Source organism: Nesoenas mayeri (genome assembly GCF_963082525.1).
Source record: "Nesoenas mayeri genome assembly, chromosome: 2".
Classification (NCBI taxonomy): domain Eukaryota; kingdom Metazoa; phylum Chordata; class Aves; order Columbiformes; family Columbidae; genus Nesoenas; species Nesoenas mayeri.
In genome coordinates, this window is record NC_137543.1 from 79,539,030 (window position 1) to 79,557,224 (window position 18,195).

Sequence of the window (18,195 nt, forward strand, 5' to 3'; positions counted from 1 at the left end):
TCCTCCTTCCCACTGTAATGTCCATTTTGGTCTTCTTCAGCTCTGTATGTTAACAGAGACATAATTTGCACCTAGGATGCTAGTAGTGCACCAGTGGCCTGCTCACCTGCTCCATGACAGATTTGTTCTCTCATATAAATGGCTAACCAAATGTATTTCTCAAGCGTAACTGACTTTCGTCTCCACACCTTTTTGCTGCTTTTATTTTCCAGCTCTTTTCCTTTTATCTGAGTCATGCATTAATTACAAGAAAACAAAGAAAACATATACAACATAAAATTCATTATACCCCTAGCATTTTCTCTCTGATGGCTTCGATTTTTGCACTTCTGTCCTTCCCATCAGTGGCAAAATTTTTACTGTCTTCTCTTCCTCTATAATGTCTCTACTTTGCATCAGTAACATCATTTCATCCTTCCTCCTGATCCACTCGCTTACCCCAGTTCCCTTTTTCAGTCTCTTATTTATCTTCAGATGTTTCTGAGAAAGTACACAAGAAAGCAGACTTTGCCTTTCCCACCACAGAAAAAAACCACAACTTTGACAGCACTGGCCTCTCCAACAGCCCTGCTATCCTTTTGTTTCTAAACTCATCACACACGCTACTTAAAACTGATCGTAGTCACCAGCATCTGCCTAGTGCATGTCACTGAAACTACTCAAATACTCAATGATAATCAAAAATAGTTAGTGTACAGAGACCACTGGTTCTATGTATCCCCATAGACTTGTCCCTTATCTCTCGTTCAAACTTGTAGGCAGTGTAGTTTAAAAAGCACAACTGGAGATTTGAGCCTTTTCTCTTTCTCCTCCCTAGTTATACCTACAGCAAGTAAATATTTTCATCCAGATAAGCATAGTCATTAGCAATAACTTTTACTAAACATTCACTACAATTTTTCTCTGGACAATAGACTCCATTTGAAGCATCTGAAGAATGTCACTTTTCCACTTTTTAATTTAACATGCACATACATACATGCAATCTTCTACAAAGTCTTGCTCATGCTTATCTAATTGATGCTAGTGAATGCGTGTGGACTACTCACATTAACACGACTTGAAAAATCAAAGCTAATTCACAAAAACTGTTTGACATAGCAAGTTTTATGTTGAGTATCTCAAATGTTAATAATCAAAATTCAGGCCACTGAAAACTACTGATCTCATGAGACACATTCCATCTCCGGTAACTACATACTTGCTTAAATAATATTAAGTACAATCTCAGTTTTTGCATCTATATTAAGAAATCAGACCCAACAATTAAGAATTTGGTTTTTTAAATAGCTGGTTTGTGATTTTCCTGATGTCAGAAAAGGTGTTGAATTGCCTTGCAATTAGCTTTTAAATTAGCACACCAACCTACTCTATCACTTTTGGAATAGGTCCAGTTCACCTAAAGTACCAGAATATAACATTTTAATGAACAGAAACACAGTATATTAAACATCTAACATAATACTATTTTATGACAGACTACAGTAACAGTCTATAAAAGGCTATTCTCTAAATACATGTATTGCTTGTTTCTATAGAAATGATGTTTTTTTAGCACCAAAGTATGTTTTCTCAACCTTTGCGAGCTATATTCCACTTTCAAACATGATTTCTGAATCTTACAAGAGAATTGACATTTTTTAATGTATATTCATGTTTAACTGCAAGTCTAGGGAACTAATTTGCTAACAGCTTAGTAATTAAACCGCACAAAAAATAACTGTTTGTATTTCCTTTAGGAAGGAAATACATACAAATTACAAAGCTTAGCAAACCAATATGAAAAATATTTCTCCTTTCATTTCTTCTCTCTTTATTCACCTAAAATGTTATTCTAAGTGGGTTTAGTTTCCAAGCCAGACATTCAAAGTTTCTTCCTCCTTTTTAAGTTGTTTCAAAAGCCTTCCAAAACTCCCTGCCCAAACCAATATTTGTTCCATCGCCCTTCATTATAGTTTGAGGTTTTTTCTAGTTATTAATATAACCTTGCCTATTATTTGATCACAGTCTACCCTTTCATAAGGAGCAAATCCAGCAACATGAACATATGCTTTCATTAATGGACTACTGTAAGGTTAAATATGTCTTCCTGATATGATCCTGAGAAGGATACTGAAAAAAACCTCCAAATTTGCATTTCTCTGTGAAATGCCATATCATAGAATTATAGAATCATTGAATCATTTTGGTTGAAAGAGACCCTCAAGACCATCAAGTCCAATCATTAACCCAACACTGGCACTAAACCATGTCACTAAGTACCTCATCTATGCATTTTTAAACAGCTCCAGGGATGGTGACTCTACCACTTCCATAGGCAGCCTGTTCCAGTGTCTGACATCCCTTTCTGTGAAGAAATTTTTCCTAATACCCAATCTGAACCTCCTCTGGAGCAACTTTACACCATTTCTTCTCGTCCTATTGCTCAAACATCATCAATTTGTTTGTGTGTTCAACTTCCACTGTTCGTCCATTGGTTAATTTGTTATTTTTTATGTCTTAAGATCTATTCCTGTTTTAAAGGTCTATGTGTTTCCAGATTTGGGCTTTTAAAAGTGAATTAAGTAGTAGTTGCTGAAATATTCAAAGGGACACTGGAAAAATTTCTATTGGAATAGTCACTTACCATAGTAAATTTTGTTCCTTGAATGTACTGCCTCCAAAGAGGCCCCCCTTTGGGATTACTTTCCCTGCCATGAAGCAACAGAAACCATAGAAAATGTTAGATATTAAATGGAATATTGACATCTATTCCAGTGTTCTGGACGAAAACATAGAAAAATCTCCTGCTTCTTAATTCCCTGAGCATTGTGACATTCCATAAATACACGAGGTAAAAGTAAACCTGAGGAGCTTGTGTAAATTTGCACAGACAATTCACTTGAGAAAAAGTTATTCTGGTAAGCAGTATCCTTTTTCTCTTATGACACTGCCCAGACAGATCTAAAAAGCAGAAGATCGGTAGAGACAATTCTGAGAACATGGATTGAGGCAGACTACTAGTTGTAGAGATGGTGAACTACTCCCATCCAAATACTGTATTTCATGTAATGCAAGAAATCTTGCTTGGGAATGTTTAAGTACATTAGCTACCTCAATATATTCTTCTATATTGAAGCAGTCCAGCCCTTAGCTTTTTCCCAAACCTGTCTGAAAAATTACCTTTAAAAGGCTTTTGTGTAGTCCAGAAAATAATTCAGAACATGTCCAAAAGCTTAAATCAAGATAGCTGTTAAAAATGGCCGATACTAGTATAGTCAAGAATATGGAAGTGGAGGAAGAGCATTTTAAGACAGATCACCCTTATAAAAATACACGGACAACTGTAGCTATGGGAGTTCCTTTTAGATTCTGTAACTGCAAGAGGAAGATTCAATGTAGAAGAAAGAGAAAGGTACTGCTGTATTCCTTCAAAGAAATATGTGGCCTTTTGGGTGTCAGGAGCTTGACCCTAGGAATATATGTCTAACTTATTATTTGAGTATACAACTCAATGAAAACTTTTTTAATGATACTTTATCAACAGTAAAAAAAGGACAGACTTAAATAATTTACATAAAAAATGAAAGACAGAGTTGAGAATAAATCAAGTATATTTTAAGCTATCAAAGGAGAAACATGAATCTAGTTCCCCTTCCCTCCAAAAAATGTACCATAACTCATTAAGAGAATGGCATTTAACTTCTTAACTTTTTCTGCTTCATTGTAGCTTGGTCAAACGTTGTCTACTGTGTCATCTACTGACACTTTATTCTTTGCTCTTGTTTTCCACAAAAATTGAATATTTGTTCTTCAAACTGGGGCTTGATTCTGTTGTCCACAGAAATGTCTAATGACATTTCAGATGTCCTTCCATATTCTACTTGGCTTACAGCTGTAGTTCCAAAGTCTCTCATAATTTCTGTTGTATCTGCTAACCTGTGTAGATATTTTGGCTACCTTGGGACATCTCAAATGGTACCAGATATCTCTTTGCAGGCAACTGTGTCAAGTCCTTGCTGTCAAGCAACCTTTTTCAGATATTATCATTGCAAACAGTTGATCATGATATAACCTTTGCTAGGAAAAGGATCAGACTGCTGTGGATATACAGGATATAAAGCTTTGTAAAAGGTTAAAAAAGCCAAAAGAATCAAACAGAATCCCATTCCAAACCACCAGATAACGCCTGTGCAGAAACAGAACCTACCACCTTCATTTTCTGGAGTGTTTTACAAAGCCATGACTTTTTTTACATCATAAAGGTTGTACCCAGGAAAGCTTATAAAAAAGTTTCCTTTGTGGATTCATGAAGAAAAAAGCTTGAAGTCACAACTGGCTCTGAAAGTACTTGCACCTAATCTGAACAGCTGCAAGCAAATACTCCAGATATCCTCTATCCAAGGAATGCTTATCATGCTCACACAACTGCCATTACCATCCAAGCATGTCTTTTCTACAAAACTCCAATCAAACTCAGGCAGAGAAAAATGACCTGAGTGCTCTGGCCTTTGAGAGCTCCATCATCTCTGAGCTCATAAGATCAAAACTAAAAAAAGATACAATTATCTTACTAAATGAGTTCCTCTGATGTATGAAATAAAATTTCTAGGATGGAATTTTAAGTCTCTAAAGAGTTCTGATATGCAAAGTGGTATTAAGGCTTCCCTAATAGATCTGCTAAAGCTTTGAGTGTCCCCTCCCATCTCCCTGAACATACTACCATTATAATATTCTAACTCCCAGTTGCGTGTTGTGATGCTGATAAAAGGCAGCTGTGAAAAAATATTACTGCACATTTCAGCTTCTGAAACAGTTACGGGTGGACAAGTGTTATGCTACTCTGGATTGTGCCACAACTTAAAAGTCACCTCCTTTTACTTTTTCACAGTAGGTGAATACACAGGCAACAGAAGCTTTAATTGCCTCTCTCTGCTGAACCCCAAGCTTGAAGAATGAATGAAATCAACCCTTGACTGAGTCTTTAACAAACTATAAAGACATGTTTGAGGTTTAGAAAGTGAATCAGGGAGATAAAAGTTCTGTCATGTATTACTTATCTAATTACAGAATTTAACAATCTCCAAAGACCATCTCTATGGCAAGGCAAAAGATAGAAGAACATAACAGAATCAAATGACTACATGTTTTAGTATGTAACTGATCTTAAAAACTAATTTCAAGTGGGTGCAAGTGCTAACTGGTAAAGCATATAGGCTCTTCCACCATATTTTCCAAAACCATTGACATAAACATAAGTACCATTTTGTTTTCAAAATGAAAAGACATATTTTTTTTAACAAACAAATTACCTGGCAAGGCTTCTTCATTTTAATTGCTATAACATTGTATCTGTAACAGCAGAGTTCACAGGTCCATGACCCTCTTTCACTTATCCACTTTAACAGGCAAAGCTGATGTGTGTACCGTACTGACCCATCACAGCGGCAAGGATTTAACAATTCACCCTGAAAAGGCAGCACAGAAACATTAAAGGTATCTTTGATGTGCATGTATATTCAATACCAAAATATTTATAGGTTTGTAACAATGAACTGATCTCAATTTCAATACGTGAAAAAGCATGTATTTTTTGCTATAAAAATTCTCAAAAAATAAACTACCTTTAAAAGATCTAAGTGCTTCTAATGAGTCAAAGACAGATAACTGTAACTGTCTATGCATGCATATATACATATGCAAAATAAGTGAACAATTACTATGTGTCAAACAACAATGGCATTAGCCCCTTCAAATACCTCAAATAGTACCAAAAATGGTTGGATGCATTTCTCCAACAGTCATTTGTCGTCATCACTAGGAAAGAAACGGGTGACGTTGCAGAGCACAGTGCTCTTGGAGCAGGGCTCTGCACTGTCCAGCTAGACAGCTGTCAGGCAGGACCTCAAATAATGCAACCAAACACTTCCTCCAGTAGTTCACATATTTCTATATTATATAAATCAGCCGTTCTCTTCTTTCCTTGAGAAGATTTTTTTTTTTTAAGCTAAAATACAAGACATGCTATAAAATGCTACTTATGAATCCACTGCTGGTATTGTGCCCAGCAATGCATTGACAGATCCTTGGAGGTCTTCTCAACATTACCTGTAAGCTAACACTCTCATTTTAAAGTCTAATAGAAACCTGAGAAATTCGTACTGTTCAGAGTCCCTAAGGGAAGAGACAGCGAGCCTGATGGCACGAAGACCTACGGCATGCAAGCCAGCCGTGGCAAACCTCCGAATTTTCCTAAAGCTCTGCGCCGACTCAGAATTGCCCCAAGCGTTTCTCACAACCACCTCGTACCGCAGCTGAGGCTCGCTGCAGCCACGTCGCCGCCGTTACAGAGGAAGGCTGTTCCTGCGTGCGAGGCGCCGCGGCGCCTCCCCGGGCAGCGGGCAGCGGCACTCGGGCCGCTTTCCCGCCCCGGGTCCGGTGGCCGGGGGAACGGCGGCGGGAGCGGGGCCGGCGGTGAAGAGCTCTGTCCCTGGTGCTGATCGCTCCCCACCGCCGGCCCGCCCGGCCCCGCCGCGTCTGCCGCCGGGCGCGGGGTGTGTGTGTGTGCGTGTGTGTGTGAGGGGTTGCTCAGTCGGCGCTGAGCGCGGAGAGCTGCCCGCCCGCCCCGCTCTCCTCACCTGCTCGGGGCCCTGGAAGCAGATCTTGCAGATGGGGCCGGCCCCGCCAGGGTGGCTGCCGCTGCCGCTCTCGCTGCTGCACACCGAGCGGGTCTCGGGTTTGTCGCCGCCGGTGGCCCCCGCCTCGGCACGGCCGCTCTCCGAGCCGCCCCTCCGGCCCTCGCCGGAGCTGGGGCCGCCGCTCTCTCCTTCCTCCGGGGTGTCCCCGCTCTTCTCCCCCGCTCCGGCCGGCAGCTCCAGGGGGGCGGCGGGGTCTCGCTGCTGCTCCGCGGGAGGGAGAACGACGCTGCCCCCGGCGCAGCTCATGCCCGCGCCGGCCCGGGGCACCCCCTCACCCGGGGCGGGGACGGCCCAGAGGGGCGGATGGCGGCGGGGGAAGAGAGCGGCGAGGGCGCCCTTCTCGCTGCCAGCGGCCGGGAAGGTGACCCGGCGTGGCCGCCTCCCTCCCTCCGCCGCGCTCCGCCAGCCGGGTCCGGAGCCGCCCCGGCGGCGTGTGCGTGTGAGGGAGCGTGTGTGGGTGAGTGCGTGCGCGGCTGCCCGTGTGTGCGTATGTGTGTGTGTGTGTGTGTGCGTGTGCGCGCCCGGCGGGGCGCAGCGGGGGCAGGTCCGGCACTCTCCGGGTCGGGTCCAGCCGCCAACAGCCGCCCCCGAACGCCCGGGGCCGCGCGAGGGAAGGGCCGTTACACGGCAGAGGCGGGGGCGGGGGGAGGCGGGGGCCGCGCGAGTCCGTCACCGCAACCGCCGCGGGCCCGCGGCCGCCCGGGCGCCTTCCCGGCCCGCCCCGCAGCGCCGCGGCCCGCCCCGCCCCGCCCCGGGGAAACCGCCACCGCGCCCGCACACCGCCGCCTGCCCGGCCGGGAGAAAACCCTTCCCCGCCCCCGGCCGCCAGTGTCGCACCTGCCCTCCCGCCCGCCGCCCGGCGTCCCGCCCCTCAGCACCGCCTCCCCACACACCCTGCAGGCTGCGGGCCCGGGCCCGCCGCCGCGGCCACCGCTGCCCCCGGCGGGACGGCTGAGCCCTGCGCGCTGCCCCTCCCTTCTCGGCCACCGCGGCGGGTTGTGGTCCCCTTGCCCTGCACGAACACGCTCATGGAGTTCCTCGACCCTAGCGCCCCAGTGCCGGACCTTTTAGAAAGGGACGTTTACAGATCTTGTTACTTCATCGGGCTTTCTGTTGCAAAACATTGCACTTCTAAAAGCTGAATAGAACCAATATTCAACAGTTGTTCTTTAGGTGTGAAACAGTAGTCCTCCTAGCCTCTTGTGGCTTTGGTTTGTTTTTTGTTTTTTGTTTTTGTTGTTTTGGTTTTTTTTAATTCATTACATCACCTCATTTTCAAAATTAAATCTGCTAAAAGCATCATGATCAAAGATGTTCTAAAAAAAAAACATAAAAAAAAAAATACAACCCACGGTGGTTAGAAACTCTTTAAAGTTTGGCTGAGGCTGCTAGAGGAAAATATGTGTGAATTTCAGCATCAAGTATAACACCAGTGCACATTTCATCTCGTGAAAATGACAGCAACTGTCTGCGCGGGGAAAGAGAAAGGAAAAAAAAAACCTTCAAGAAACGATTGTGAAGCCATATGCTCTTCCATAGCCACATTTAGATTCCAAGTGTGATGAAATCACCCGTCTTCTTCCCTGGCTGCTTCATATGTAGTCTCAAGATCAGGGTGTACCTGGATGAGCTCAGCCGCTGCCTTCACCCGGCGTGTGTTGACAGCAGTGGCTTTCTTGGTGTGGACGTTTTCTTAGAAGACCAAAGAGGTACACAGAAACAAAACAGGACTCCTTGGCCTGTGGCCAAATGGCTCTCCAGAGAGGTTCGCTGAGTGTACACCAGACACCTGCTCTGACCTTTCGGCCTGGCTGGAGCCCAGCTCAGGCAACATGCTATCTGCAGAAAAGCAGCAGTCTCCTGTTGCAGGAGAGTGTCAACCAAACTGATTAGGGCAAGCTTCAGATAAAGCCCTTTTGGTCCTACAGCCTGCATCTATTATGGAGTCCATGCGATAGATACATTAAAGACAATGGACAACACTGCAGTTTACGGCATTGCTCTGAAAAAGGTACATATTCAGAGCTTGTCTTCCTACAGTGGAATAAGAGGTATGTATCATTATACCTTTTATCATCATCCACTAGTGCCCATTCTCATGAAAAATCTTTATTCTGACAGCTCTGCAGTAGCTAAGCCAGAGCTGGTCATTTAGCTTGGAGCTAGGACAAGATGCTCCTACTCTAAAATTACTTTTGTTCACAAGGTGGTTGTTAAGTAGGCAAGTAACGTGGATTCATCCAGATTTGGTAATGCAAAACAAAAAATGTCACATTGATAGTGACATTTTGATGAACTACAGACCCTGTGGAGTTAAGAAATTCTACATATACTTTTTTCGTAGCAAAATAATACCTGAAGGGATTGCCAGAGAGACTAAACAGAACTGGAGACAGAATTAATCAGACTAATTCTAAGGAAAGAAGGGGCAATTGCAGACAATGAAAAAACAGGAAATTTGAGAACAAACAGATGAGTTTGAAATACTGAGTAGAAGAGCACTAAAGTAGGACCAGAAGGAAAAGACGGTGGAACTGAAGTAGTCAAATGATAAATGAATGCTAAAAAGTTACTCATCTGCATCAGAAGGATACAGCACGCCCCTGCCATTTGTTGTATGTGGGGTTTTATGCCATTTTTCTTTCTCATCCTTTTGTTTGTCAGCAAAAATTCAATAAGTAACATGGCTTTTGGAAAGGATATAAAGAGAAGATAAAAATGTCAACACAGTAATGTAATGACTTCTTAATGTCAAGAAAAGAAAGATATGACTATAGAGAATAATAGAGTGCGTTAAGAAGGTCATTCTTTTCTACTTAATCTTGCCCAAAATATTTATGTAACATGACTCTTAAAAGGGAACGTGTCTAATATGAATTAGAAGAATGTTTCTTTCACACATATATCAGTAATTTGGAGAGCTGATTGCAAGTGAGTATTTAATAAAGACGAGTTTTTTAACACATCACCTGCCTGCGTGTCTACCAGCAGCTACTGGCACATTAGCTAAGATAAAACTGCAGATGCAATTGATCCCCGTGTTTTGGAGCACATCAGTGTTGTTTGGCATGCTGGAGATGGGAAGGAGATGCCAGCAAAAGACCAGAAGGGGTGGAGAACATTATATCACAAGGTCCCCAACAGAAGCAGCGTTCAGACTTCTGCTGGGTGAAAGAGGAGGACAGGAGCCAAAACTAAAGATTGAAACAGAAAAAAAAAGAAAAAAAAATAATGCAGGAAAGGATATTCTGCTTCATAACAGCAGTAGTGTAAGTGGCTGAGAGAAATAAACTGAAAAGGGGAAGAATTAATTTGACAGTGAACTGGACCTCATGGGCTTTATGTTCAAACACAGCTTTGCGTCACACTTCTTGGAACAACCTTGAGCAAGTGACTTCGAGCGGGCTGAACATGGACATCTGGTTACCCCAACACAGGCAGCCAGACATGCTCCCAACCGGGCATCCAGCAGCCTCCCCAGGACTGTGGCTGTCACATCTGCCATCTCTTTTGGCAACAGTGGGACATCCAAACTGGCACTGGACTGCCAGATGTAGGCACACCTCCCTTAGTCTGTTTCTGTCTTGTTCTCTACATGAAACTGTAACTGTGCTTGCTTTCTCTGTTCTTATTCCTGCTTCTTCTCTTAGAATTTATGGTATTTTACTGGCAGATTCAGGCCATATTTGTACAGTCTTGATCTTGGCTGAGCTATCTAGGCATTATTACAAAACAAATAATAAAGAACAGTGATACAGATAAAAATAACACCAAGGTAATTAGACCGCAGGACGGTGAAATGAATTGCATTTTCAGCAGGAAATAGAAGAGGCAGAAGAAGTACAACCCCTGAGGGAATGGAAGTTGTGTTTCCTCTGTCTTCTTCTCAGTTCTGCTCCAGGTACATTCTTTTTCCCACTATGCCAGCTCAGCACTGTGTAATTCTTTCCTTCAAATAAACTAATGGAAACTTAAGCCCAAGTTTTTTACCTGAGGACTATCAGCTGTTGGTAGAACAACCAGGAAGAAAAAAACAGAAGAAAGCATTTGAAGGGAAATGTTTGAGGAATGGACAGAACAGGGTTTTTAAAAAACTATTAGTTATTAAGATAAACCACTGTAAGTAAAGTTTTATGTGCAGAAGATACTGCACAGGAATAACGTATGCAGGTAACAAACTACTTGGGAGGATACTATAAGAATGGAAGTATTATGTTACTGCACATTTAAGAAACCAACTCCTGGTATTCTCTCAAAAGTTTCCGTAATGTACAGTCTGTACCATAAATACAGTAGCAGAACAGCTCAGTGATCTCTTAATTCCATTTTGCTGCTTCCTGCATCTCTGAGGAAAACAAGATAATACAGGTTTAAAATATTAATAAAGGAGTAAGGAGAGTAATTGCCAGTATATTACATTCAATCCAAAACACTAATGAGATGGTAGAAAGTGAAATCTACTTAAATAATAATACAGGAACTTTATTATCATATTTACTGAATAGCATGTATATGACTCTTTCAGAACAAAACTGATGGAGATCACCTGTGAACAAAAATAAGGCATTTTCGCTGTAAGCAACTGCTTCAGTTTAATTTGAAATACACATTACATGTTTAATGCAATATAAAATGTGCTTCTGAGTAATATCCTCATCCGTTAAATTTCCGTGTTCAACTTTATCACACTGAAAGATCTGCGCAGATGGTTAATAGCCATGCTAGTGATTGTGTATTATTTGCTGGTCCACTGAACATGCCTGATTTTTGCTATGAGCACACACTCATCCTGCAGTCGAAGCTTTTACAGTTATGTCAACCAATTAAAAGTCCAGGCAGACAGAAACCTATTGTCTAACAAAAATCTTTATTTTCACATTGCTCTCTTGCTTTCTTTGGAAACCTGTACCCAGGTTCCTATCCAACCCAGCACTGTCCAACACTGATAGATCTCTGCATTGCAAAAGCATTGAGTCTTAGCAGCTATTGGCATTTCTACATCAAACCTTTGCAGGGATTTCCCGTCCACATTGGGACCTCTACCTGGGTGGTTGGCTCCCAGGGCTCAGGAGTGGCTCAGGGACAGGGCAGCTGAAGGCTGTTTCTTTCCCTTCCCTTCCCTTCCCTTCCCTTCCCTTCCCTTCCCTTCCCTTCCCTTCCCTTCCCTTCCCTTCCCTTCCCTTTCCCTTCCCTTCCCTTTCCCTTCCCTTTCCCTTTCTTTTCCCCTTCCCTTTCCCCTTCTCTTCCCCCTTCCCTTTCCCCTTCCCTTTCCCCTTCCCTTTCCCCTTCCCTTTCCCCTTCCCTTCCCTTCCCTTCTTTTCTTCCTTCCCTACCCAGGCTGGCTTTTTTTTCCCTTCCTTCCCCACCCAATGCCTGGGGCTGGGGCTGCCCTGGTGCCCCTGGCTGCCCTGCTCCTGGCTGTGGGGTAGGACAGGCCCTGGCTGCCGGGCCTGGGCATCACTCACCTGGGGAGCCCACGACACCCCTGGCACAGGAAGCCACGGTGCCCTGACAGTTCCCTGTAGTTCCTTTTCTTATATATCGTCCAAGAAATGGTGATTGGCATCCTTTTCCTTTTAAAGGTGACTTACAAAAACATTCATCCACTAATTATTTTAATGTGCTTTCAGATGCTTACATGGATGATGATATAAAAATGTCTTTTTTTAAATTTTAATGTAATTTTTCATCTTGGAATATTACCATATGATTCATAATTACAGTGTTTTACCTACTGAATTCCCATTTTGTTTACCAGTATGCTGTTTTTCTTCAGACCTGCTAATTTATTTTTAAAACATCTGAAACTAGCTATGATTAATTTTTCTCCACCATGAAATAATGCTTCCTGTGAAATATAGTCCACCTTTGGATCTTTAACTGTTTGGAAGTATTTTTTTTACAGGTACCAGTTGTTGAGGGGGGGAAAAGGCTTAGCATGGCTTCCAGAATGAGGTAATCCTTGTTTGCAAATAAATTTAGTTCCTTAGTTTATTTTAGAAATAGATCAGCTGTCATGGATTCTAGAGGGCGGCATCACTGAGTTCAGTTTATTGAAACAGAAATGACAGAATGTCAATTAGCTTTTCCATTACATGTTATATGAATGAAAACCACTGTGCAAGGCCAAAGTGAATTTATTTTAGTATCAGCTGTACAGATGCCTTTTTATTTGTTTATGAAGAAAAGAAAAATGAACCTTTAAAAAAAAAAGCTTTTTCCTTGGATTTCCATGTTCATAAACATCAGAATGACTGTAATATGCAGTTCAGGCAACCTCAAACCTTGAAAAGCAGTGATGAGACATAAAGAATAACGTAACATCTCAAATCCTTATGCACCAGCTTTTAGTCCATTCTGTACACCTCCAATGTATGTCTGATAACTTAAAAAGCTGGAAGCTGTCCAGTGTTTCTAGCAAGGCAGTGAAACGTGATTTCTACTACTGAAACGCCTTCTAGGGGGTTCCACCATGATCTGGACCCCAGTGTGGTCAGCACTTCAGCACACACAAGGCAGGAGAGAGAACTCCTCCTGAGTAGCTGCAGGCGAGAAGGAAACATGAGTTTGCGTTGGTGGGAACTGGAGCTTGTCATACTTACATCATGGTGTCAAAACTCACATCAGATACCCATTAAATAAGAATGGATGTTTTTCTTTATAAGCCAAACCACAAAAGGCAACAAAATATGTATTTTGCTGAAATATTTTACTGCTGTTTAAGTGGTGAAAGGAAAAGGGCATGCATCCAGATTCAAGATGTTCACTCCTGGCTGAGGAAGCATTGGTTTGATTGTTTTTCACATCATAGACAGTTCTTGGCTGTTTTGTCTCCAAGGACTTACTCTCATTCAGGAAGCAAAAATATGAGTCCCTGTTATTTGAACTAAAGATCAGGTCTTCCACCCTTGGTGCACAAGCAGTTGTAAACATTTCTGTGTGGTCTAAGCCAAAGAATGTGTCATGACTATGATGTATCAGTGCAATTTACAGAATTACCCAACCTAGTAAGTGTTTTCTGAGAAACTGTGTGGCAAAACCAAAAACTGTCAGGTTTGCCTCTGGCTGGACTGAGAGTTTTGCAGCTCTATCAGTTATTTGTTACACATCTGCTAAAAAAAGAGACCAACTCCTGCAGATGTGAAACTTTGCCTCCTAAGGGGTGCCAAAACATTAATGTCAGCTGATAGAAGAGCTGGAGACAGCATTTATAATCTCAAGGTTGAAGCCTGAGTGTGCTTTTCTGTGAAATAATTTCTTGTTCTCTTTTTCTTGCTACCAACCAGCCTTCTCAAAAAACAACAACAAAACCACAAACAAAACAACCCACACCACTGTGTCACAAGATTACCCCTCTGTATCAGGAGCCAAAATTCTGCTTCTTCTGATAAATTTGTAAGAAAATATATAATAGTCACACTAGGCCACGCTGGATTAGATTATGGAGGTGTTACATCACTGAAGAGGGTCTTCTGGTTCTTACAAAATCTACTGTATTTGCCAGTTAAATAATCTTGTTTCAGAAAGACAGTTATATAAACCAAAATAAGTGACAACTTTTATGCTTCTTAAAGGGGAAACAGTAAATGCTCCATTCTCACTGATCCCACATTCCTGCCAGATGACTACCTTATCAAACTGAGATGTTAGCTAAATCTGTTATTTTTGGTTTTTTGTCTTCATTTTTTTTTTCCCTGAAGACACTTGCAGAAAAAACATGCAGGAGCATGTCATCCAGTGTGGGAAAGAAAAAGGAAATGGTTGGTTTTGGTGGAAGCTTATGAGTGTTTAATCAAGGTCTGTGGCCTGAAATCTATAGTAAGGAAAATGCAGGATTTCCTGTGCATTGGTGATCAGCCCTAGAGTTGAGTGTTGAGCAGAGGTTTGTGCAGAGAAGTGAAGGGTTGTTTTTAGGAAGGTTTCTTTATTTATAGCTTTGTAATACCTTGCAAGCAAGGTAGGACAGGGCAAGGACAGAAAAGGGAACCACAGACATACCTACCTACCAGTAACACCTGGAGCTGGTGTGTGGCAAGAGTTACCATCTTTCTCTGAACTTTTTTCGTGCATATACTCCCAACACACCAAGTACACAAAGGGTAGAGCACAAATCTGTTGGATGCCTGTTTCCTTCACTGCATGCTTTTTGCTTTCCCTACAGGAAGGTATGCTAGGGACAAGTGTTCTCACTAGCAGATATAGCTTCATACTCAGAGTCTGCAAGGCTACTGAGGTTGCCACAAGGATAAATTGTCCAAAATATGCTAAAGAGCTACAGAACCAGTGGTTCATTAACTGTCTCTCTCTGGTGAACTGTGCATTGTCCAAACTGAACCTGAACACTGAATAGAATAAAATCTGCAGTGATGAAGGCATGTGTTAACCACATGTATGACCCTTTTGAGCCACAGCTGCAGGAAAAGGATAGACTGCAGGTTCATCCTGCAAACAGTTGGAACATTCTCTGACTGCCGAAACTGCAAAATGAAACATGCCTGAGCGATACTGGACATTGTGGAGACACTGGGACAGGAGTGGCTTCAGATCCAGTGGCAGACACTTCAGCACAAACTTTAAGTGTGCTCATCTGAAATCTGTGTCCTCTGAACACAAGCTGTCATTGCATTCCTCCAAGACATTCACAGAGAGCTTGCAGACACGCCATAGGACCCATAAGAAACCCATGCCCTTCTGGGACAACATCTGGCAGCCTGGAGATCACACAGGATACCTAACAGCATTCAAAATGGCACCACATATCAATACCTATATGCCTGCAGCTAATTAAAACCTGAATCAGTCACCTTTAGTGAAACAGGAGCAGGGCAAAGTCAGACTGCACTTAAGTGCATCTCAGAATTTCTCTAGATTTCTTGTCAACTGAAGCATTACCACTCCCACTTCTACTTTGGCACAGTTTCTTTCCTCTCTGTCATTTGGGGTGGTGATGGTCAAGAAAGAGATACATGGGTGATGCTAAACTGGATTAATAGATCCTGGGTACAACTTTAAAATGTTCCTAGATTAAGCCTATTGCTAATCATGAATGTACAATTAGTGAACTTGATCATTGTTCTCCTGGTAAAAACCACTTCTCTCTGGAACAATTGCTTCCAACAGCAAGCAATTACCTTCTCCTGTACATTTGACTACTAATTTCTTACTAGAACAACAAAAAAAGTCCAAGAAATTTCTCTTCCAGTCCTCATAATTTCATTTCTACTGCCAAAGCGTGCCTGGCTTCTGCTTTGTATATTTGATGTGCAGCTGTGGTAGGAAGCCACAAATAGCAGCACAGCGTCTTTGAGATGTGTGCTGCCAAGGGTAAAAGGACCCTGCAGGGCAGCTCCTCTGAGGGGGCCATCCTAACTGCTTGGAAAGTGGCAAATCATGTTGTGATGAGAAAGGTGCGGAATTAACTAGAAAAGTGTTCTTTTTCCAATTTTTTCCGTTGCAAGAAAGAAAGTGGCTTTTGGCCAACATACACAAAGTAAATTGGTACCCTTTCTTGCTAGTTTGAAAGGCAGCCATAGTCTGCTCTATCTGCATTATATATGTATGGAGGCATGACATAGTATGGAAGTATTACACCATATATTTCTGTTTAGTTTTTTACCTAGATGAGGGATACTTACAAAGCAATCAATCTGTAGGATGCCTTAGGATTAACCAAAAGGCTTTTTTCATCATTTACAATAAGGATGGATATGTGGCATTTGTTTAACTGAAGAACCGTATGCACTCATGAGAGGAAGGGAAGCATCCTTAAACTGTGCATGCAACAAACTAGTTTCTATCCCTTATTGAATTAGAATGCATGAATATGCATGGATGGCTGTGTCTGTCTTCAGGTGAAACAGGGCAGCCTTTTTAAAGCTTACAGGACCAGCTGTGAGCTTTTCAAATTCCGCATGTCCCAGAGCCTCCTGTATCTTTTCAGCCAAGTGTTTGAAGCACAGCACCACTTGAAAGGTAAGCCTAGGTGCTTAATTAAAACCTGAAGAAAAATGTTTGAGTATGTTGCTTTAAATTTCAGCCCTGTATCTATTTCCTTCTCACAGATGCTTTTCCTGACAGCATCCTCTCTTTCGAAATCGGTCTGTTACTGTTTATTTGTAATAAGCATTCCCAGCTCTCTCTTGATAATGTTGCAACGAATCATTCAGAGAGTGGAGAAAGTTGGATGATTTGGTCCAGAGCAAATCATAATAGCCAGTGATTTTTATCTTTTTATGTGTGGGTCATGTTCACCTGAATCACAGGGAAAATAAGTTTTTACTTCTTTAATAAAAAAACAGCCCCTTGGGAAGTATACCCAATTTGCAATGATTGGCAGTTGCAACAGCTGATACAGATAGGAAAAGGTACCAGCTCACCTTAATTACTGTAGATCCTGGTAACAAAGTTCAGTAGACAATTAACTGATCTTTCTGCCTATTTATGGACCTTATCTTCACATGCCCATATACATTCATTAGTAACTTAGATATCAAACAAAAAACACTGTGAGTTCTTTCTTATCCAATTGCACACCATCTTTGACTTTTTATCAAATTTGATACTGCATTCTGAATAAACATGAAACTGCAGCATAAAAAAACCCTAAGGGATTCCAGGGCAAGTACGTGAACAGAAGCCTACAGTAACTTAAAATATTCATAGGAACGTGGGTTTCAACAAACCAGAAAAGATCAAGAGTTGAAATGCTGAAATGTCCTGCCTCTGGCAATGGTCTTTAATTATCTTTCAAAGAAAGTTTGCATGGCTTATTTCCACACTGGGTCAAGCCTATCTGGTTAGAAAAATACGTTCAAATGCTAGTCATATAGGTGATCTGCTTCTGCCCTAAAGCACTAGGTTTGCTTTCCTAAGTCATTCTAATATGAGTTTGCTCTTCTTATTGCTCTCTACCACATTCCTTTAATCTAATCTTTAATACTCAGGAGAAAAGTCGATCCAGAAAATGAGATTCCTTTAGCTAAGTGTTTCCACATGGTTTCCCTCTATTTATTTATTTATTTATTTTCCATTAATACACTAGCTTCATTATAGGACGGAAAAAATTTTAGTGACATAGAGTTTAATTACTGTTCTTTTTCTCAGGGCATCTTCATTGTAACTTGTATCACTACTATTACTGTCTTAACCAATAACTCAAAGAGGTCATGTTCTAGGTTAATAGCCTGCAGCTGCAATGTAGAGAAATCTGCAGTACTAAACACTGCTATCTAAATAACTGAGACAGAGCTAATAGTGGTGTCCAGTGATAGTGAGTATTTGCACACAGATGTTGACATTAATATCAAGTGCCAATTCATTTCACTCTACTTGACTTGATTGTATTTGCACCTACATTGAAAAACAAAACAGGTCTGGAAACGGCATGTTGGTCAAATAATTATTTCAAGCTGAGGAATTCTTGAAGGTGCCCAGCTGGAGAGAAAAGTGTCCAAACCAGAGAAATACAGGTGGTCTCAGCCATCTCAAGAGTCTTTATTTTAGATACTTTTACACTCAC

At 41.9% G+C, this 18,195-nt stretch overlaps 1 protein-coding gene across 1 annotated transcript in view; it reads right to left on the minus strand.

Annotated features, from left to right (window-relative positions):
* Positions 1-6,923, minus strand: part of MARCHF11 (membrane associated ring-CH-type finger 11) — a gene marked incomplete at both ends in the record, with an annotated part of 29,473 nt that extends 22,550 nt beyond the window's left edge. The window contains 2 exons of the mRNA XM_080339608.1: positions 5,292-5,447; positions 6,618-6,923. Of these exons, the coding sequence (XP_080195734.1) occupies positions 5,292-5,447; positions 6,618-6,923 (462 nt within the window). The remainder of the gene's footprint in view (positions 1-5,291; positions 5,448-6,617) is intronic.
* Positions 6,924-18,195: the final 11,272 nt, after the last annotated feature.